Source organism: Myotis daubentonii, chromosome 4, assembly GCF_963259705.1.
Source record: "Myotis daubentonii chromosome 4, mMyoDau2.1, whole genome shotgun sequence".
Taxonomy (NCBI): Eukaryota; Metazoa; Chordata; class Mammalia; order Chiroptera; family Vespertilionidae; genus Myotis; species Myotis daubentonii.
The window spans coordinates 104,765,658-104,789,721 of record NC_081843.1 but is presented as its reverse complement, the minus strand read 5'-3'; the positions used below and the strand labels follow the sequence as shown (position 1 = coordinate 104,789,721).

The window sequence follows — 24,064 nt, the reverse complement described above, 5'->3', positions numbered from 1 at the left end:
TGAATAACAGTATGGTGGTTCCTAAAAAAAAATTAAAACTAAAAAACTACCATATGATCCAGAAATCCTGAGCATATATCTAAACATAAGGAAGTCAGGATATCTGCACTTCCATGTTCATTGTAGCATTCTCTGCAATAGCCCACATGTGGAAACAACATAAGTGTCCATTGACAGATGAATGGAAAAAGTACCTGTGGTATATGTGTACAATGGGATATTCCATTAAAACCAAGGAAATCCTGTCATATTCCACAACATGGATGAATCTGGAGGACCTTATGCTAGTGAAATAAGCCAAAGAAAGACAAATACTGCATAGTTCCACTTATATGTGAAATCTGAAATTTTTACTCATGGAAGCAGAGTACGATGGAGGTCGCCAGGAGATGGGGGAGGGGAAATGAAGAGGTGCTGTTCAACGGGTATGAGGTCTTAGTCATGCAGCCTAGAGCTAACAACACTGAGTTGTTAATACACTTTGATGCAAAGGGTCCAGCCCTCTGTTAGACTATCACTCTGTTCTTTCTCACTCACACTTATGTTATTTGATTTGACCATTATTTAGTAAAAAGAAACACCTGTAGTCTCTACCTTGGTCTTCCAAGGTCTGGAAGTCATAGTTATGAATCCAACAGGGACTGGCGAAAAGGAGAGAAGGATAAACACCAAGCTAGTTCTCATTGTTGCAGGTAAATTACGTAGGTGAAGGTACCACAAGAAGTTGAAAAATATAATTTTACCGTGTCGCAATTCGTCATACACATTTGAACTGGAGATCAAATTTAAAAGATATTTTACATTCACCTAGTTTGCTTAGATTTATTTTCAAACTTAATCATAATGAGGAAGCTTGTTTTTTAATAAAATACAGTGCCCATTTGCACATGCGTACCGTGGACCAAATGGAGCTAAGGGAGAATGAATTCATAAGGAGGAGAGTATCTGAAATTAGGTAAAAATAGCCTTGTAACTGGACCTCCTCATGGCTGAGCAACTCTGCATCCAGAGCCCTGAAGGCTTCGACCCCTCCTTGATGAGTTACATACTTTCATGTGTTCAGGAATTTTCTAGGAGGTGGGAGAGAGAATTGACATTTACCCAACTCAGCCCCTCGAATCCACCCACACCCAAGTGGGAATTGAAGAGGGCAACTCTGAATATTTTCACAACTCTCTATGGAATCTTGGCTTTTAGAAAGAAAATGAAGACAGAGCTATTTCAAGATATTAAGGTTATATATACATGATACTGTCTTGGCCATCAAATAAACTAAAATAAACACAGCCACCAGACCATGCTCATGGATATCTCTGACATGGGCACTGAGCCTGCTCTCAAGGACAAGGCAGCATCCTAGAATCTGGAGAGTCTGCCTGCTCTGCTGACATCAATGAGGACTCATGTCTGGAGCCTGGGAGGCGAGAGGACATGGAGTGATCCTAACATTCCCATGTTACCCTGCCTGCTCAGTTATAGCACTGACCCTAATCTAATGATGCCACCCATGATCTCCTTCCCAGCCCTGGGGAGGAATCCTCCCCTCTCAGTGTTGGGGCTGTGGGAAAATCCTGGCTCTGTGACCTTTCCCAGCCCCTCAGCACCACTTGGCTGGGAAGGCTGGATGGTCTGAAGTCTCCTGAGGCTGGAGAAATTCAGGCAGAGACAGTCCAGGAGGAGTAGAGCAGCTGCACGAGCAGGGACATTACTGAGAGCCTCAGCTACAAAGCTGGGAACTGTGTATTTTTAGTTTAATGTACATATTTATACATCCATCCATTCATCATCTATCTATTCATCATCCATAGTCCACTATCCACCCATCCATTCATCCATCCATCCATCCATCCATCAGCCATCTCTCCATCCACCCACTCATCCATCTGTCATCTAAACATCCAACTATTAATTCAATTATCCAGCCATCTGTCCATTATCCTTTCATCCATCCATCATCTATCTATCTTCTCATCCATCCATTCATCATCCATCCATTCATCCATCACCCATCCATCCATCCATCTATCTATCCATCCATCCATCTATCCATCCAACCATCCATCCACTAAGCATTTTACCATCATCTATCAATCCATCTACCCATCCACCAAATGGCTCCAACCTAGTTTCTTGTTCAAAGAACTCAGCAAGTTGCTTGTACCTACTGAAAGAGATGCTATACTTTCAAGCTTCTATATCTTTAAAAACACTGGATCTGGTGTTTGGAATGACCCTGCATTCCCATCTCTGCTTGTCTGTTTGTCCAACTCCCTCCAGACTCAGCTCAGAGGCAGTCTGCTTAGGGCAGTGGCCATGATTTCAGCTCAGCAGATTCTTATTTGATGTAACCACTGCATCTATATCCAATATATGCAGCCCAATAGCTGGTGACCATACTAGGCTGGCATTATTCACAGGATGCCTCCTCACTGCACCTTTCTTTACCCTGTGAATAGTGCATAGTAGGCTATCCAAAAATGTTTGCTGATCAACTGACTGAAGGAAGGAAGATAAATAATCAACTGCTTGCTTTCCCACCCTTCAACAGTGACTGTTCGGCATTCCTGGTGTGTGTTAGGCCCGTGCTGGGAGTGAGGGCACTGCAGTGAGTGTGTGACACCCTCACCACAGCCCCTGCCCTCCTGGAGCTTTCACTCTGACCGAGTCAAAGGCAGCACATACTGCAGACCAGCACTCGGGATGGCCTGAGATATCAGGTGAGACATCCTCTCTCTGTGGGAAGGTCAGGGGAAGTGATGCAGGTGACAGGGCCACACCCAGAGCTGCTGCAAGAGAGAGCAGACAAAACAGAGGAGCCTGTGGGCCTGTGTGTGCAGACAAGGCCCTGTCCAGGAAGACAGAGGCTCCCGGGCTCATTTTATGCACCGGGCGCTTCTTTGGGAATTCCAAGAAATGAAAAGCCAGGTCTCAGGAGGAAGACCCAGACACACAGCTTTTGTCAGCTTCCAAGAGAGAACAGTGTGTGTTTAGAGACCCAACTTAGGAAAAAGTGGATTCCTGGGGACCAAGGCACCCTGGTGAGTCACCCTTGATAACTATCACCTGGAACAGGAATCTGTGGTGGACAGAGGCCAGTTCAGGGCCAGGACCATCAGAGCCTGGGTGGAGGCCAGGCCCCACTTTTAAGGACAGGAGCCTCTGTCCTGACCATGGCAGTAACACTGACTTCTCCACCTGGCACAGTGCCTAGTGCCGACCATGTTCGCAGTTGCTCATGAGGATGTTTCCATTTCTCGTAGATTGAAGAAATACATGAATACAATGCAGCCTAGGTTCTATTTGCTTTTATGCCAATACTGTTGGAAGACATACTCTGTAGTTTATAAATTTGTATGCGTATGTCTGTATATACAGGCATAACTCATTTTATTATACTTCGCTTTATTGGGATTAGTTGAAGGCAAGACCCTCCATCAGCAAGATTACAACTTGCTGAAGGCTCAGATGATGGTCAGCATTCTTAAGCAATGAAGTCTTTTTAAATTAATATATGTACAATGTTTTTTTTTAGACCTACTGCTATTGCCCACTTAATAGACTATAGCATAATGTAAACATAACTTTTATATGCACTGGGAAAACAAAAAAATGCATGTGACTTGATTTATTGCATTATTTGCTTCATTGCAGTGGTTTGGAACTGAACCCTTAATATCTCTAAAATATGCATTTCTCTTTCATATATATATATATATATATCCTATCTAATAAAAGAGAAAAATGGTAATTGGCGTACGACGATACCCTTTTCATTGGCTAATCAGGGCTATATGCAAATTAACTGCCAACTATGATTGGCAGTTAACTGCCAACTATGATTGGCAGTTAACTGACAACTATGATTGGCAGTTAACTGCCAACTATGATTGGCAGTTAACTGACAACTAAGATTGACAGTTAACTGCCAACAAGATGGCGGTTAATTTGCATATGTAGGCACAATGCAGGGAGGCGAAAGGGAAAGCAGGAAGAAGCCCCCTGCCACTGACAGTGATCGGAAACCCAGGGGGGAGCTGAGAGCTGGGGGGCAGGGCAAAGGCGGCCCTGGGGCTGCCTTTGCCCTGCCCCCCAGCCATGGTCGGAGAATCAAGCACCTTTGCCGCCCTGGCCAGTGATAGCAGGAAGTAGGGGTGAAGCCAGCGATGGGAGCTGGGCACGGTCGAAGCTGGCAGTCCCAGGAGCTAGGGGTCCCTTGCCTGGGCCTAAAGCGGAGCCCACGATCGCGGGGCCGCTGCAGCTGCGGGTCCCCGCTGCCCGGGCCGGACGCCTAGGCCAGAGGCGTCAGGCCTGGGCAAGGGGCCGATCCTGCGATTGGAGGGTGATGGGGGTCAACGCCTGAGGGCTCCCAGTATGTGAGAGGGGGCAGGCTGGGCTGAGGGACACTCCCCTCCCCACACACACCCAGTGCACGAATTTCGTGCACCGGGCCCCTAGTATGTATATATATATATATATATATATATATATATATATATATATATATATACATAAAGCCAAGGAAGCCGGTTGAGCCTCCCCTATTTCAGAATGTCTTCCAAGGCCCTTGATTTTTTTTTCAGATATTTTTCTGATTCCTCAATCCACTCACCTGGGCAAGGCAAAATGTTGCACTCCTGGTATTCCAGGGACGGGCCCAGGCAGGGCATGCCCCCGTACTTGGGCTCAGGGTTGTTGCAAACACGCTTCCGGTTCCGAATGCCCCTGCTACAGTCGCGGCTGCACTGTGACCACGATGTCCAGGATGACCAGGCCCCGTTGACGGTGTGGGCAGAGTATCTCCCGGCACGCATGAAATCACCAGAGAGACCTGCCAAGGGAAAGGCTAAGGCGTCAGTTCTAGAAGTGACCAGAGTCTAAGCCAGCCATGGGCAAACTACGGCGGGCAGGCCGGATCCGGCCCGTTTGAAATGAATAAAACTAAAAAAAAAAAAAGACCGTACCCTTTTATGTAATGATGTTTACTTTGAATTTGTATTAGTTCACACAAACACTCCATCCATGCTTTTGTTCCGGTCCTCCGGTCCAGTTTAAGAACCGACTGTGGCCCTCGAGTCAAAAAGTTTGCCCACCCCTGGCTAACTTTCATTGTGTACCTGCTGCCTGCTTTGTTTCTGTAACCACACCTCAAATTTGGTGGAACACTTTTTACACTTCAAAACCCAACATTGAAAAGAGAAGCAGTGGCATGCTAACCTCCCATAACTCACGAGTCTTTCTCTGCAGTTACTATTAGGTCACAGGTGCAAATAAGAACTCACTTTGGCTCTAGGCTTACACAGGCTCTAGGCCAGTGATGGCGAACCTATGACACGCGTGTCAGAGGTGACACGCGAACTCATTTTTTGGTTGATTTTTCTTTGTTAAATGGCATTTAAATAGATAAAATAAATATCAAAATTATAAATGTTTGTTTTACTATGGTTGCAAATATCAAAAAATTTCTATATGTGACATGACACCAGAGTTGAGTTAGGGTTTTTCAAAATGCTGACACGCCGAGCTCAAAAGGTTCGCCATCACTGCCTAGGCCTTGCATTTGTAGTTCACTTATTTTTCTGAGAAACTTTTTACAAAGAAAACACAAGTTTCGCACTTCCCTTGGGAATTCCTCAACACAAGGCCCTTGGACTCACTGTCAAGAATATGGTCTGTAAGAACAGAACCGGATTCAAACATTTTTTAAACCCGGTCCTTCCCCTGTTAACCTTTGCCAAGTGAAGTAAGGCTGGTGAAAGGTGTAGAGTTCATGCATCTGAATCCCAGGCCATGGAGACATGTGTCTGCTCCAGGTCCCTGCAACGGGGCTGACCTCACTGCCCGGAACCCAGCACACCCCTGCATGACCTGGTCCTGTAGCAAATGCTCCCAGGAAGTTCAGAGCCCACTTACTAGCAAGACGTGTTTCCCTGGGAACAAATGTAGACACAGAAGCAGCAGCAATCGGTGGTGGGGCTGAGGGTGGGGATACTGTGGGTCAGGTCAGCTCTGAGCATTTTGCACTTAACTCATTTAATTAGCCACCGTCAAAATTCCTGTTCATTTTACTGAACATACCACCCACTTACAATACTAGAAAACATTCAGTAATTTTCTCAAATGTAGGCAGAATGACACAGCTTAACCAAAAACTCTCTAAGTATGCACAAAGTTCTGGTTAAGTGTGGAAGGCAAATGCACTAACAGTTCTATCTACTGTGAAATAATTTTGTTGTTAACTTAAAAACCAAATCAGAAACCAAGGCAGGATGCTCTTTGGAGAAAATGGATTAGAAATGTCTCTCTGTGACAAACCAGTACTTTGTGGTTAATCAATAAAGGACAACTATTCACAATTAAGCCTCATCTTGTGTGGTCAGAGGCAAGCAAGTCCCATTTTGCATTTCCAAGATATCGATACCAAAAATGTGTGGATACTCTTTAGAACCTGAAGCCATTAAGCCACAAGAAAGATGAAGTCTTTTTAAGCCATGCCCTTGGTATACTTTGGGAGGCAATATAGACGGTGTTTATAAAAGTGTAGTAAACTTTTCCTTAGTTTATATTACTAGCATTTAAAACAAACATTAGCTTTGGTTTTGTATGCATCTGAGAAGGGAAGAAAAACAAAATCTATATTCAGAAAATAGAATAAAGTTAATGTATAGGAAAACACTGTTACTCATTTTCTATTTCTTTCTTTCTTTTTTTTTTACTTTGGTATCCTAACAAATAAGATAGTTCACAGACAGCTCTGAAATAAGGAAATAAGTGAATGGTGTTTATTTGTTTTATTTAAATAGTAGACTTATTCACACCAAATTCTTTACTAAAGCAGACTTCTTTTTTTTCTAAAGAAACAAGAAGCAAGCTTGTTGGTTGCTGAACAACATTAAGCATCATGGCTTGAGGTGAGGATCGAGTTCATGTCATTAGCATAGACCGTTAATGTCAGCAAAGCAGTATGACAGGAGCGGCTGCTGATGGCCCTCCCAGCATCCAGGCTGGCAGTGTTAAGAGGCATGGAGTTCTGTGACGTGTGCAGCTGGTGGCCCTCACTCAGAGCCACTGGTTTAAGAGCTTCCCTTGGGCAGTGCAGCAGATTTCTTGCACCTCCAAGAATTTATTCCACCTGCATCAGTCCAAGGTGGCGACTCACCAGCTCTGTGTTTCCTTAAGGCCGGCCACCCTGAGTCTAAAGCTCATTCTCTAAAAATGACCTTGATGGTGACTGTGCTTTCTCTATCACGCTCATGTTGGGAGACTAAGATAGAATTATAAACACAGACGTGCTGGGAAATAGGGGGAGATGGTTGGGTGCAAGATATTATTACTTTTGCTGTTCTCACCAAACCATGCTGTGAGGACCCATCTATGGGCATGTGCGTTCTTTTTAGAATTGGCCCGATTATGTGACATTAGATGAGAATGGTAGAAAAGATGGAGAATGATGCAGAAATGCCCAGGCAGAGGGTGGATTTTCTGGTCCACCCCAGAGCTTACCCCTTGCTACCAATATGTCATTGAAGGGATTTATACAAGTATACGGGGCAAATTGATTTCAAAGACTATTAAAGGGTTCTCACATGCTGTATTCTTTTTTTAATATATTTTATTGATTTCAGAGAGGAAGGGAGAAGGAGAGAGAGAGAAACATCAATAATGAGAGAGAATCATTGATTGGTTGCCTCCTACACGCCCCCTACTGGAAATAGAGCCCACAAACCGGACATGTGCCCTGACAGGGAATCAAACCGTGGCCTCCTGATTCATAGGTCGATGCTCAACCATTGAGCCATGCTGGTCAGGCATATACATACATACATATATATATATATATATATATATATATATATATATATATAGAGAGAGAGAGAGAGAGAGAGAGAGAGAGAGAGAGAGAGAGATACATTACTGTTTTCTTTGTCCAATTTTGAGGTAAATAAAATAAAAGCTTATTGCACATTTTAGTACCAAAAGAATTGTGGAAAGGTCACTGACCCTTCCGTAATATTTCCTGATACTAAATAAATCTCCCACAAACTACTGTGGCCTTGCTATAAACATAGTGTAATTTTGAAGGCTGAATTCACAGGACCATCTACATTTTTATAGTAAGGCTGTTTACTATCAATTTGCTATACAGGCAGTTCTGCTCTAGAGGGATGGGGATGTGTTGTTAGAAAGATTGCTAAACCATAAGTCACTGAAAGGAAAAATACCTCCTTGCTCTTCTCTGAAAGCAGAGAAAAGATCATATGCCTGTCCATGGAAGTGGGTCAGACCCTAGGAGTCCCCACTCACCATCCGTGGAGCAGCCGCTGGTTCCGTCACTGGAGCAGTACCGCATTTCAATTCTCTGTCTTCCCACTTCCAGCAAATTTGGATCAGGGAGGCGGGCTTTGCACGTGTATCGAAATCGCTGCTCATAGTGGCCACCGTTGTCAGAGATGTTGACAGGCGTCCAGGGTGTCCAGGGCGTGGTCTTCTTCAGCTCAGGGCAGGGGTTGGTATTACAAGGCTGGTACTCCTGGGAGAGAGAAGGTGTGGGGTGTGCTCAGCACACAGCATAAACAGAGCCAGGCACTTCTCTATCGAAAGACAGGGCTCTCTAACACTTCGTATCTTAATATGCCCATCAGCCACTCTACAAGGTTTAAAACCCATTTTTGTTAAATTAGGCATTTAGGAGAACGCTCTGTTTCAATGCAACTCCAACAGGATCTGCACAAGTTCTCCTGTGTCAATAATGAAAATGAGACAATGGACATAATTTTATGTGAATAAAAATCATGATTTCCATATAAATCATCTTCCTTTCACTTAATAAGTGACCCAAATGCTAATTACTCAGATGTTAAATTTAGCTATCTTATCTAAAAGATTAAAGTTAACATAATGGAACCACTACCTGTTTTTTGAACTACGGTATATTCAGTTTGTGATTAATGGATATTTTAAGCTCTGGAATAACAGATTCAAAGGGATAGACTGGTAGGCATCCAAATGATAACGACTTTTAGTTGCTAAGAAATTTTCACCAGATTTCCCTGGTTAATACCTCAGTGACATTTGTCAGTTTCTCCTCCCTTCCCTCACTACCAGGAATCTCCCTGGCACACAGGTTGGAAGGTCCTGGGAGCTAAGCAGAGAGATCTGAAGGTTTGGTACAGTGAGTGCTGGGGGGTTGGAATTTAAGACTACAATTATGAAGATCAATCCGAAGCACTAAAATAGTTATTTGGCAAAAATTTTAAACTCTATATCCCCAGAAATAGGGCCAAATATAAGGGTCCTGGGTTTGACTTTGGACAGAGCACCACACGGAGATTCCTCCATTTGACAACAAAGGATGTTTCATTCGAAGCAAAATCCACAACACACAATACATTCAATTATGGGCACACTTCTAAAATGATATTTGTCAATGTTAAACATACATATAAAATAAGAGATAAACTGCTCTCTAAGCTGTATTATAAAAAGGAGAACTGTTCCATTCTTCCCCCATCAATTTTTAGTTAAGCATTTTGATAGGTAGCCCATAGAGCTAACGAGAATCTTCCATCAGGCATTGTCCATTCACTGTGCACTATGGAAAACAGGGATTTAGCTCTTAACTCCCCACCTCCCACCCTGCATCTTCAACACTGAGGCAGTCGCATCTTCCGTCATCATAATATGGCCAAGCTACACTTTGTTAGGTCAAAATGCAGTGTTTGCTCGGAGCACTAGGGGAGCACTATCCACACGTGAGTGCTGTAAACCACGATCGATTTCTGTCTCTGGTGCAGTTCCCTTCCAATCTGAGTTAAGGGCTCATCTGGTTTGGGGGGTAGTTGTTTCGTGTCAATGAGCATGTCATTACTTCAGCTCTGTCATGTAGTCAGACACAGTAAGAACTGTCTTTGTGGGTTTCTGGTTAGAAAAAATATCCCTTTAATATCTTTAATAGTTTGTTAGTGAATTTCCAATACGACAGAAAGTAGCCATGTGTGTCCACACCATCAGCTTTACCTGGACGTCTATTAAAGTCATGATTTTGTCACTATTCTAACTAGATTTCTTCACTCATAATCCCTCATTTTTTATTATTTTTACAGGGGAAAATACTCCGGAGTTCTCTGTGTTGGTGACATCATAGGCTTTTAACAGAAAGTATGTGAAGTGATCACCGCGGCGTCTTTGATGTAATACCCTGTCAAGGTGCTGCTCCTGTCCACAGCAACACACACCGGAAGACAGATGACTGCATTTTCCTCCCTTTACAGCGTCTTTGATCACGGCATCTTTTGGATGCTGCCTCCCGAATGAAAAAAATAGCCCAATTCAGGCCATAAACTCAATGGTGTGAGAAACTAGACAGGACACGTGTGAGCTCGCTCTATTTCACTTGAAATGGAAGCCACATGATAGGAATGCTTTAAACCTCATCTGGGATCTCTCAGGCTGGTGGTATGCAGCACTGTCATCCCCAGATTGAAAATGCCATATGCCACTGTCCTTCCCTTCCTGACTCTGTGCCCACCTGGCCGGGCCAGTGTCCAGGCTCCTTGCTGAAATGGACTTAAAACATATGCTGTTTATGGACCTTTGCTTTAAAAATACAGGTCTTTATTAATAAGTTTAACATCACTTTATGATGGCAGGAGCTACATGTGCCAGTGATGGGAATCACTCAAGGATAAAGAAGGTCAGTTCAGGCTCATTAGACCGAAACCTCTGATAACGAAGTCTGTTCTTTTGTTCATTAACCCCTCATAGCACACATTTTAACACGAGACAGGCATTTCTCTTTTCAACTGCTTTTTGAGGTTTCATATGATGCATTCACTTAAAATATCAAATTATGATATGCTGAGATAATTTTTAGAAACAGTAAATTAAAACCACAAGTAAATCACCACAAATTAGATATTAGAATGGCTAAAACAAAACAAAAGAAACCAGAAACTTGCCAGTCAAGTGCTGGTGGCCTTCCGGGCAACGGGAACTCTCCCTCCTGCCCTGCTGGTAGGGATGTAAAATCACACAATCCCTTTGAAAACTATTGACATTTTCTTAAAAACTTATAAACACACTTATCATATGATCGAGCCATTTCCCTCATAGATATTTACCCAAGAGGAAAGAAAGTCTATGTCCATACAAATCCTTGTACATGAATGCTCATAAAAGCTTTATTTGTAATAGCCGTAAACTGGAAACAATCCATATGTCTATCAGCAGGTAATAACTAAATACTTCATCTTACATCCAAATATATAACACTACTTGATAATAAAAGAAATGAACTGTTGATATGTGCACAGCACAGAAGAATCTGAAAATAATTATTCTGAGAGAAAGAATCCAACAAAAGGAAGTAACATAAAATTGTGGAAAATGAAAACTAATGTAGGGTCAGAAAGCAGAGAAGCGGCTCCATGGGACTGAGAAGGACACAGTGCATGAGGGAGGGGTGACAATAGGGAACAAGGAAACTTTTAGGTTGATGGACATGTCCATTCTCTCGATTCTCCTGCTGGCTTTGGAAGAAGTTAGCTGCCACACTGTGAGAGGGCCACGTGCCTGGCACCTGAGGGCAACTTCTAGGAGCTCCAGTGACCCCCAGCCTAAGGAAAACAGGGACTCGGTCCTAAAATTGCAAAGAACTAAATTCTTCAAACAATCAGAGAGCTTGCAAGAGAACCCAGAGCTTCAGAGAAGTTTGCAACTCTGGATACTTTGACTTCAGCCTATGAGACAGAGCAGAGAAACCAGTTACATGGGCCCAGATGTGTGACCGATGGAACTGTGAGATGATTAAAAAAAAAAGTATTCTTTTAAGCCATTAAATTTATGCTAATTTTGTTACATGACACTAGAATACTAATACATACTGATGTAAATGTGTATTTGTTTGTATATATAAAAAGGAATGTATTCTGGGACCCTGCTTTTCATCCAATACACCAAGGATTCAATTTATTAGAAGATTCAAATGAAGCTGAATTTTTCTTATGTCCTGCTTTTGCCTCTTAGTCTGATCTCCCATTGGCAGGAATTTTCTTTCACAGAAACTCATTATCTTCCTGCTATAATATTCCTCCAATTTTTTCTTATGAGAAAATTTCAGTTAATTTTTTAAATTACCATTACTTGCTATTAATAATACATAGAAAGTTGTTGATGGGAGTCCCACAGGTTATGTGCCAAGTGGAGGTTAGTTGTTAGAACTCATGCTTTATTAAAGATGCCTGGCCCTATGCAGAATTCTTTTTTAATTCAGCTATGCAGAACTGTGACAAAATATACATGTTGACCATTGATTTGAGTTTCAATTTCACCAATTCCATTAAAGCTTTAGATTTCTGTCCACTATGTGTGTGTGTGAAGCATATTGGGTATATGCCTTTTGCTTTAAGGGCATAAGCAGACTCTAAGCGGTGTTCTATTCATCCCATAAAAGAGCTTTTCCTAAAGCGTGTCTCTGGGCAGCTCATGGTGTGCTTCAGGAAAAAGCATCTGTTGTCAGGAAGGACTGAGGGGCCTTGGGTTCAACAAACATAAGTGGGTTTCTTCAAAGCAAGCGTGATATGAACTGATCTTGAGCCCTTTTCTCTGACCTTCTTAAAAAAACAAAATTGACTAACTAAGCAGATTGCATATTAGTAAATGCTGTGGAGGAGGATGCTACCTGGAATCAAACAAGCTCCCAAAAAGTGAAGCAATTGTACTGTTGTGTGACTGATTTTACAATCGACTTCACTAACTCAAAACTGAAAATGAGGGTGCATCCCTGTGGTTCCGAGGTTGTGTGGAAGATCCCCGTCTTCTGCCAAACCTAACCAGGATGTTTAAAACTGAAGATGGAGTCTTATGTTCATAAAATCCTTAGCCCATGTCATATGCTCTATGTCCTTAGCCCATTGAGATGTCCATGTTCTAATGGGGAAGTCATCTAAAATAAGCCTTCAAGGCTGCTGGTGGTGGCTTCCCAGGGAGTGGATGAGGCCTAGGGGGCTGGCACTTCATTAGTCTTTCTTCTCCAGTGATTCCACCTTTGAGCTTATTCATAAGTTTCTACTGTGAAACTCTCTGATCACTTCCATGTTTGTGACTTTATGTGATAACCAAGGTAGCCCACCAGGTCTGTCCAGGGCGGTCTATTCCCTTCATGTCCATTATCTAGTGCCTTAGATTTCTCATTGAAAAGTGGTCATAGACACACATCATGAGGATTTGGGAGTGTTAAACCAGATAATGCATTTATAGTGATTATCAGAGTTTGGTATTCAGGGCATTGTTGGTGTGCACAGAGGTCTGGAAACAAAGATGGGGTACAGAACACAAAAATATTAGTTCTCCAAAGTTGGTCAATAGCAACCTCTGTCCAAAAAAATTCAGATGGTCATAAGAAGCCATAATTACCCTAGCAGGATTACACACAGGAGAATGGATTTGTCCAACTGGTAACATAAGTATCCAAGTTTCCATGTATATAATTTCATTCCTTCTATAATGTGATCATTTGGTGGAAAATTATTTTCCGAATTTGCTCTTATCTGAGTTTATATGAAACTGACTTTTTATCAGTTCATATTCCTTAAATAATTAGTTAAGATTTCATGCCCTAAAAGATAGTACGAAGAACATTTATTTAATTGAAAATTCCGATATCGTGTAAGATGTATTTGGAAAATTCATTGCTAAGGTCAGAGTCCTTCTGTCATTTCGTTTCACCAGTAGGGAAATATTTGGAACTCTTGGGTATTTTCTTGGCTCTCTAAGCCGGGATCCATCATTTAATGGATCTGGGAAATGAAAAACATGTGTGTTTTATCAACATCTTTCACAAGGAATTGAACTTTTTGCTCTTCTTTGGGCCAATTTACTGTGGGAAATCATGTTCCTCTTAAAAAGAGATCTATAAATGACTCCCATTTTATAATTCAAATTTTATAATTATATTCCTATTATCTCATAAATGTTTCCTGCCAGAACTTATGGGTATTGACCTAAATATTTTAATTTAAACATTTATATTTTTGAAATTAAAGTCAAAGTAATATTGCCCAAATGACATTTTCAATTAACAACAGATGAAAATGGAAGCATCATGTGACCTATCCATCCATCCACTCAGTCATTAATCCATTTTTCAATAATCATTGCTGAAGAACCTATACCTCTTCAAGGGATATTAAATATTATTAAATATTAATGATGAAAATAAGCACATAAAGTTCAAGGGAAACATGAAAATACCAGCAGTCCCATACCAACTATGTGTGAAGGGAGTTAAGATGTCTGAGGGACTTGACCTTCAATAAGACGACATAGTAACTGGCACTGTGGCCAATCTCATAAGTCACTCTCCTGGGATTCTCTGTCTGAAAGACCACTTTCACACCAAGGTGCATGATCTTCCTCGATCGCAGCACTGAAGGTGGGATGTGCCCACCAATTTAGTTGCCTGACTTACCAATTCTAGTAAAATGATCTATGCCCTAATAGTAGAATGTCATTGTTAACAGAAAACAAAACAAAAGCCCTAGTGCAATCTTAGCCATCTTAGGAAAAGTTTAAAGTCTTGATCACGTGCTTTCTGAACCTGGCCCTGCTCCTGACTGCCAGCATAACATAGGGAGGGGCAAAAGTAGGCTTACCCTTGTTTGCATGGCAAATAATACAATAATAAATAAATAAATAATACAAGAATAAACTCTGTGTTTCCTGCACCTCCCACCCTCAATGGCTGCTTTCCCATAGCGAGGTCTGCAGTAGAATTAAAATATTCAAAATGTTGGAATCAAACATAAGTTAAACATTTCTAGCTTTTAATGTACTTAACATATGGCAATGGCATAACACAGTTTATCTGGAAGTTTCCTATAAAAAAAGAAACAATCTAATCAATGTTTAAAGACAAGCTACATTATGAATTTTCATATACTTAAATATGATTAGAAAATCATCTATAATAATAAAAGCATAATATGCTAATTAGACCGGACATCCTTCTGGATGTCCTTCTGGACGACTTTCCGGATGAAGCCGGGGCTGTGAGAGAAGCCTGGGTCCCAGGTGCCTGCCAGCAGCCAGGAGAAGGAAGGCCTACTCTTGCAGGAATTTTGTGCATCAGGCCTCTAGTTCTGCTATAAATTCCTAAAATGTAAAATGATGATTAAATAATGAAGTGGGTAAACTTCTTCCAAATTCATAGTTTGGTCACAGATGCATGCTGTTATATCCATTCCTTAGTTTTTGTTTTTTTAAATAAGTTTTTATTGATTTTAGACAGAGAGGAAGGGAGCGAAAGAGAGAGAGACATAAATGTGAGAGAAATATCAATTAGCTGCCCCCTGCACAAACCCCATCTGGGATGTAGCCTGCAACCTTGCATGTGCCCTGACCGGGAATCAAACCAGACACCATTTGGTGCACGGGACAACGCTCAACCACATAAGTCACACTGGCCAGGGCCATTCCTTAGTTTTTTAACTGTACAAATTTTCTTTCCCACTACTATCACCATATAAATGCACTTCTATATATGAAAACACGAACACGTGATAGAAGTCACTTGATAATTCATATATTAAGATTATCTAAACCTGTGGTCAGCAAATCGTGGCTTGCGAGCCACATGCAGCTCTTTGGCCCCTTCAGTGTGGCTCTTCCACAAAATACCACGTGCGGGCGCGCACGTACAGTGTGATTGAAACTTTGTGGCCCATGCACAGAAGTTGGTATTTTGTGGAAGAGCCGGTATTTTGTGGAAGAGCCACACTCAAGGGGCCAAAGAGCTGCATGTGGCTAGCGAGCCGTGGTTTGCCGAGCTGCAGTTTGCCGACCACTGATCTAAACCAACAAATGCAGCCACAAAGCTCACGTTCTAGAAAGCCGCTTCTCTTTTTCAACAAGGTAAGGGTGTTTCTTATTCAAAGCCATCTTTCTGGCCTACAGAAAGTATCCCAGTTGAAATACTTAGAATTCTGTACTATGGGCGACATTAAAATTCATTTTTCTCTTCTGGACACATGGCAAAATTTAAGCAAGAGTATTGACTGCTCTCTGCCTCAATTTCTATTCATTTGGGCAAAAAATTCCATAAGGTGGCTGAGTAAAAGTGCCTGCTCTTCTAAAATATGACTCAAGTATTTCTAAATTGCTTTATTTTCTTACAAATATTAGTCTATAAAATAAAGCCATAAGTGATATAAGGGTGACTGCAGACATCTAAGTTTTCTCTTATAGTGTGATGAGAAAAAAAAAGAAAAGTAGTTTTCTTCTTTTAGACCGTCCCTCAGTAATAGAGTTTCTTTGTCTTTATTACACCATGAAACACTCTACCCACAATCAGGCAGAACATTACAGTCAGGGGAGTAGACGTGAGGTTTGTTCAAACAGGAGTTTACCCGGGCAGGCAGGAACAACACCAGCAGCTAGAAGCCTAAGTATACATTTAAAATATTTAATGCCTAATTATATAAAAGAGCCATCATTCCATAAAATTATAACAAAATAGTACTCAAGAAGGCCATCATGAATGGGGGTCATGGTGCCCATCTAGAGAAACCCTGGGCTAATCAGTGCTTCTAATTGCATTTCTGTGGCTCATGCTGCTGGCAGAGTGAAACAGAAAGTGCTCAGCTCCCCAGATGACTCAGAAAATCAGATCAACGGCTCTGTCTCAACCCCTCCCACCTCATGGCCCGTGTCCTAGCCACGCGACACTGTCTTGAAGACCCACAGTCACATGCTGTGGCTTTAGGCCTCTGTGCCGTTGCTGCTGCTGCCTTTCCTGCAACCTGCCAGCTTTCTCCTAAATTTCCCTGGAAACTCTGCCTCCTCCAGGGTGCTATCCCTGGCCCCCGGGCAGTCACAGAGGAAGGACACAGCTCTGCAATGACTGGCTTGCACAGGGGTCTCCCTCGCACACCGTGAGGTTTGTGCAGACAGCGGCTGCCAACGTTTCATTTTTCTCTTTCTGGCCGGGCCCTGGACACTTGCTGGTCCTCACACAGCAGGCGCTCCGCCAGCATCGGACCTCCTAGTGCTTCCGCAGTCAAGCAGGCACCAGTGGGGTCCACACGTCAGAAACACGCCACCGTCTCTTGTGTGATTTGGGTCCACTTTCCCTCAGTGGTGTTCAAAATCTTTGTAAGTACTGAATAATTGTTCAATCAGTAAACGGTGTACAAACCGAGAAAGGTCAGGAGGCTCTGGTCCATGTGGGGTGGAGGCTCATGCAGCTGAGCACCCCCAAAGCCCCCATGCAGGGCCCAGCACGGCGCCATTGCCCAGCACTGCCATGTGTGAATGCCACACTACCTCCCAGGACCAGTCATTCAGCAACAGTCTCTGACCTTCCAGACATGGGTAAGAGAGCTGGCGGGAATCCTGTGGAGAACTTATTCTCATCCTTGACCTCACAACTCTTATATCTTTGTTTTGATATATTGACTTGGCCGTGATCTCCAGTACAGCAGGGAATATTAGAGGGGCTGGCGAAATCCCTCAGCTTTTTCCTAACTATGTACCCCACAGGCTGGTACTCAAAACCTTTTGAAATGAAGCAACTGACTTTCCAAATCTGTGTCTGGTCACATAACTATACATCCTCCAGTCACCCGAATGATGCTACTTACAGCTCCCAGTGTATACCTCCACATCCTTTGATCCACATTCTTCACCCATGTTCCTTTCTCAGGGAAGCTCCCATGCCCCTCTCAACTTGGCCAAATCCTGGCCACACCATGCGGGTGCCCTTGACCCAGCCACAGATAACCTCTCCCTCCTGTGGACTCACTGTTTTCTCTTAATTGCTCCACTGGCATTCCTAGCTTCTTCCTTATATCTTAGTTATTTGATTTATATTTTTTTATCTTAAGCTAGAAAGTCGTATCTTTGTGGTTAGGGGTTCTATTGCCTGCATCTGTGTATCTTCCAAAGGGCCTAGGACAGTTCTGTGCTAGGTATTCAACATTTTTGGTTGACCAAATACACAGATGGAATGATCTGAAAATACTACAAAGAAAAGGATGACAGATCAATAACCAAGGTCGTGGAGAATGTCCTTTTCTTCCATATGTAAAACTGTTTAGAAATTAACAATACCATAGGAGATCACACAAAGCATTAGACAAATTAATCCTCAAAGAAGACTCATGTAGCAGGCCTGACAGTGGAACTAGCAGTTGTGAAAGGATAAGAGAAAGAAAGCGATGTAATAGCTTCCTAAGGAAGCCTGCCTGGAGAACCTCAGAGGGCTCCTCGTGAGGTCTGGGCTCCATCTGGCTGCCCCTCTGTTTCTGCCTCACTCCCTGTTGAGAGGCACAGGTCCCTGTGCTGCTGGTTTCCCATGTGGGGCCTGAGCCATTTGTAAGTAGATCCCACTGCTTCCTTTCTTCAGCCCCTGCCCCTTCCTTCTCCCACACAATGACACTAGAGCTCCTTGGAAGACTGCTTTCCAATCACCTGCAACTGGGCAGTTTCCTGGGATGAGGACGGAGTAGAACAGATGTGGGAAATTTTTTGCATCGTAAAATAAGCAAGATGCCAAAGAGGAGTGTGTGCGATGTTACTTTCTCACGCTGCATGGCTTATAAAGTAATGCGAGAATGTGATATGGTAGGAGCCAAGTCCAGCTTTAAGTGTCTTTATTGCAATGATTTCTTTCAAACCAGAACCTCATGAGATTCTGTATGTCAAAGAGATCTAGAAAAAAAAACAGCATGCTGTGGAGTGAAATGAAGAGACAGCTGTTCTAAGAATGTCTGCATTGGGGGCAGATCATCCAACCACAGAGCAAAATAATTAGGCTTTTATTCTTTTCCGACAAACGTAGAAGGCTTTTAGTGTAGCATTGTGTTTCCATTTAGAAAGATTATAATATCTACATGTAGCACTAGCTTCTATTATTCTAAGATTCACATAGAAGAGATCTAAAGTAGGCTAAAGTTCTTCGAAGGCTCCAAGATTACTAAGAGGATAACACTTGAGAAGAAAGAAATAATGGTATCTGTGAAAATAATCAATGTTTTGAAACCATTTTTTCATCCTCTAACATCTGTCACTTTCCCCTTTACTTAATTACAAGTTGCTTTGAAAATTATTATGTGCGTGAATTGTTTTAACAACTGAAATTATACATGTTCAGAAATTCCACTCCGATGAGATAATAAAATGTGAAATGCAAATCTTAAGTAAAACACTAATTAAAACATATTGTTGATGTAATTAAACACTTAGATTACTTCTTCAAAAGGAAGAACTGCCTGCCATGAGCCAAACCAAAAGACAAGTATAATGTGATCAAAACTCACTTGAAAATCCTCTGCCTGCACGTGCATACATGTGAACTAATTCTATAGCACGCCCCTCCTTGCTACATGGAGATTGGTATTAAATATATTGTGAAAAACAGCATCACAAATAAAAATAGGCATTGAACAAACTGACATACAGATAGTCCCTGTCCAAAGTTCTAAGCAGGCACTGTGATTCCCTTATTCACCCTGCTCTCCACAGAGCCCATCAGGGGCTAGAGAAGCTTAATCTTAATATTTATTAAACAATGATGGAGTGAAATAGGTAAAAAAAAATCAAGATGCTCAGATTCTGGTTATATGAGTGTGAGCTCAGGCAAACATCTTTTCAGAGTGTGATGTATGCAGGCCTTGCAAGCCCGAGTAAACCAAAGGCAGGCCACACCACAAGAAGCACAATCAGTTAAGTAAGTGACAAAGCCTTTCTTAAAGGGGTGTCTCACCAGGCTTTGTTTGCTTGCATATTACCTTGATTTTAGAGAGGGTTCTTGAGCTGATGCAATGCTGGCCTGTCTAACATGGAACCTAAAATGGGTCGGACCCCTGCTTCTCTCCACCTTCTCTGTAAGCTGGCTGAGCAGAGTCACTATCAGTGTACAGCCACAGGTCTCCGCTTGCGATGGCCGAGTGGCAGGATGTTCTCAAGCAGTCACAGCCCAAGCTGCTATAACGCATGAAAATGTTTCCTGGAAACATAACTCCAGCCTGTGCAGTGTGGTGCTGGACTGAAATAGGCTTTTTAAAAATTGGATGGGAGATGGAAGAGCCCAAAGATGCAAACCAATGCAATAGCTCAATCTTGATGCTGCAAACTCCCCCTTTCCCCTCCGACAGGAAGCACTTGTCTTCCAGTGAGAGGGACCGCATCTTAGCACGTCATGTAAAAGCCAACTTGGCTGGATAAACAAATAGCTTTTTAAAAATTAAGAGAGCCTCCTCTTTAATTACAGTGGCAAGTGCCTAGTGCAAGTAGAAGCAGACAAGATGAGCTACAGAAATTGACCAAAATAAGTGCCCCAATTTAGCAGGGACATCAAATCGACTAGATGATTCAAGGAGTGTTCTCTATGGATAGATAATCCATGATTAGTCCAATAGTGTCTTCAGGGATACAAATCAAAGATGGAAGATGCATTCGGAAAAGAATATTCTTTGGCCATGTTTGGAGGAAGTCTACTAAGGCTTTACATTTAGAAAGCCATATTTAATTATTTTGTAGCAGTTAAAAATCTGGCATAATTTAAAGAGACCTGGGGTTCCCTCTTTTAAATAATGGCAACTGGTATTTGTTATGCCTTTAAAAAATCAATTTGTTCGGTGTACACATCAATGTAGACCTACAAAAGATTTTAAAACTCATGGCCATTTAGTGGAAATTGCTATAAGTAAGAATACTGTTTCTGTGTTTGCCTAAGTACATTTAGGTATTTTAGTGTCAGGTATAGGAAAAGCCTTATCAGGGACATTATTGGTAAATGGTAAAGGAAAAATCTCTCTGCGTGTCTCACTTAAGTCTCTTTTATAGCAGAGAACCTCTATTCACGACAGCTTCTCCTTTCAATTAACTCTGCAATGACTGTGTTTGAATTATTATAGGCAGAAATAAGCCTGATTATTTTGTGGAGCCACAGAAATCTGTGCAACAGACTCTTAAAACTCTATAAATGAAACATTTTTGTGAAATCCTCCAGACGTCCATATCAATTGCAATTTCCGATATTGTAAATAATTTACATGTTCTAGAGACAGACTTTTGATGGATTAATTCCTACAATCCATCATTTTCCTCTTCTCTCCCTCTGCATCATGCATCATTCTTTAAACTTGATCACTGAATTTTCAGTGCTAAATTTCAGAAAACTTACACTTTTGTGGCTACCACGTGATTTTGTGAACTGATATTAAGTCTTTCAAAATACTCCAGCTTCTTTTAACAAAATGTGACATTTTGACTCTGATCATCTTTCATAACTGCAAGCTCTTTGCTGAGATATAATAAAAAGAAAGCAAATGTTGTGTTCCCACATGCATGAAGGTACAGTATCAAGGTTCAGTTAGGGAGGCTGATCCTTTCCCTTGAAGAAGAACTTGGAAATACAAGTGCATGCATTTTACAAGCTCAGTGCAGGGGAAGAGTTCAGACTGTGACCTTCATGAAGATCAAAGTCCTTTGTTGAACTTTCCTGGTAATGGATTACATAAAAATTTTAGATCAAATCAACTAGGCATAGCAATTAAGAAAGAGCATGCCTTTGATTTTCAGTTGTGAAGTGGCATTTGAGAGGCAGCTTCCATAGGCGGGAAGGAAAGGAGAAAGCAGACACCTCAAGGAGTAGCCCATGCAAGGAGCCTGGGCGAGAGGCCAGGACCAGGGGAAGATGAATGAGGTGCAAGCCCAGCAGCCTCCGTGGCCACTCACCCTGACAGATGGCACAGGAGGAGCAGCAACGGGCCTTGGGGGAGGTACTCGCACAGGAGGAATTTTATTTGAGAGTTTAAAGTGTTAAAAAAATATGACTTCTAAAGGCAGAAGAAAAACAAAACCGCAAGTTGTCTTTTATTCCCTCTGAATTGGTACCTTTGTGCTCTGACAATGATCCCAGAAAGTCTCTCAGTCCTGTGTCTTGGGTTCATCCTGCATTCCATACCTCACTGTGGCTCAATGTAGAGACCTTACCCCGTGTCCCCAAACCAGATATATGGACCAGAATGAAGCAGGCTGAAGTTGCTGTCATAGCTCAGAAACGGGAATTGAAAATTCATAAATGTGAGAATATTTAATGCAAAAAGCTGAATTTCCAGTATTTCCTGCAAACATTCTCATTAACCAGAGAAACCTGTCTGATTCACAGCATCTAGTGTGTGCAGAGCTCCCAGTGCCGGGACACGTCATGTGTACAGAGCATTCAATGTTTACGGAACATCTAGTGTCTATTGAGAATCTAACATTTGCAGACTATCTAGTGAGTAAGAGCACCTGACACCTGCAGAGCATCCAGTGTGTACCAAGTGTACACTGTCTAGTCATGTCATGTTTGCAGAGCACTTAGTACCCACAGAGCATGCAGTATGTACAGATAACCTAGTGCATGCAGAATAGCTCATGTTTACACATGTGTTTGTAAAGCATCTAGTGTTTGCAGGGCACTGAGTGCTTGCAGTGTATCTTGTGTGCTCAGCGTACGTGGGTAGGAAAACATCTAGTGTGTGCTCACTCTGCTCTCCCAGGTCCAGGCCGAGGGCTGGGGATGAGTAGTACTCTACTCACCACATTGCAGCCGGCGCAGTCGGGCCCATTCTCACAAGTCCTGCGGCGAGCCTGAATACCGCCCCCGCACTGGGCTGTGCACCGCTCCCAAGGACCCCAGCCCGTCCAGAACACATGCGGGGGGCACAGCAGATGCTCATTGCAGTATCTGTAAAGGAGAAACCGAGAGGAAAAGGAAACTGTGTCAAAGTGTAACGTGAGGCCCCAGACCTTCCAGGCTCCGTCCCTGCACCAGATGTTGGGCACATGGGCATGCTCAGCGTGGAGGGGCTTTTGTGTTTGAAGTGGTTGCTCAGTGAAGGAGGCAGATGTGGCGCTGGCCATGCTGTGTGTGCATGGACAATGGGATGCACGGGAGACAATGAAGAAAATGCTAAACTCACAATGCAGAATGGATCTTCCTGTGCAGCCAATTAAAGGAGAAACAAACAAAACAAAACCCTTCAAATAGACACCCGAAAATGAGAACACATAGAAAATACCTAGGTAGGGCATTTATCTTCTAAACATAAACATTGAAAGATAAAGCAGGTTATGAATACCAAGTCAGCAAAAGTGTATTTGGATTTCATTTCTCATCCTTGAATTAAATAAGGCTCATCATCCTATTAATATAATAAGTTAAAGAAAAGTTAAAGCCAGATTTTAGCATAAAGCTTCATGTCATATACTGCTTAGGTTACTGCATATTTTAATTTATTTGCAGACTCCCAGAATCATGTCCAACCTTAATTTAAAAGACTACTGGTTATCTAAAAAGAACTGAATTACTACTTACAAATACTAGTCTTATTTTTATGGTTGACTATACTTCTATACTTCTACATATATATACATGTTGCCAATTTTTAGCCAAATATGCAAGGGCTTCTTAAGCTGTATATGAGTCAAATTTCTCCTCATTCTTTGATAGTACAAGTGAAATGAGGTGACATGAGAGAAACAAATAGACAAACAAAAACCAAGAAACAGCCTGGCGTTCTACACGTTACAACTCATAGGGGAGAAGATGCTACTCTTAACACAGCCAAATTTAGTGAGACACATCTGGCCATTTAAATGACTATTTAAACCAATAGTTCACCCACTAAACACAAATGTGGCTCCTACTGAAAACTAGGATGCAAGATGTTTCTGTCTTCCTCCCTACCCATGCCATCACCTTTAGAAACAGGAAGCAGAGGGTCCTATTTGTGAGGCTAAGTCAGTTACCTTTAATGTTATCACAACTAATAAATGCCTAATCTTGCAGGGCACTGTGCAAAGGCCATTATAGAGAGTGCTTCCCTGTCACAGATGAATACCGGGAGATGGACACAGCCCAGGATGCTCAGGACACACAACCCTCTATCTCAATGCGTGGAAAACAGGAGCAAATGATAGCTGGTTTCCAGAAACCAGGGAAAGTGATTTAGGCAGCGTAATTTCCTGATAGCTAATACTGGTAAGATTCAACAGTTTCTTCATCAAACCAAGAAAATGC

At 42.2% G+C, this 24,064-nt stretch overlaps 1 protein-coding gene across 3 annotated transcripts in view; it reads right to left on the bottom strand.

The window, feature by feature from the left end:
• Positions 1-24,064, bottom strand: part of SEMA5A (semaphorin 5A) — a 397,867-nt gene that overhangs the window by 15,456 nt on the left and 358,347 nt on the right. For all 3 annotated transcript variants that reach the window (XM_059694805.1, XM_059694804.1, XM_059694806.1), the window contains 3 exons: positions 22,582-22,729; positions 8,302-8,527; positions 4,610-4,828 (listed from right to left, as the gene is read on the bottom strand). In XM_059694805.1, the coding sequence (XP_059550788.1) occupies positions 4,610-4,828; positions 8,302-8,527; positions 22,582-22,729 (593 nt within the window). The remainder of the gene's footprint in view (positions 1-4,609; positions 4,829-8,301; positions 8,528-22,581; positions 22,730-24,064) is intronic.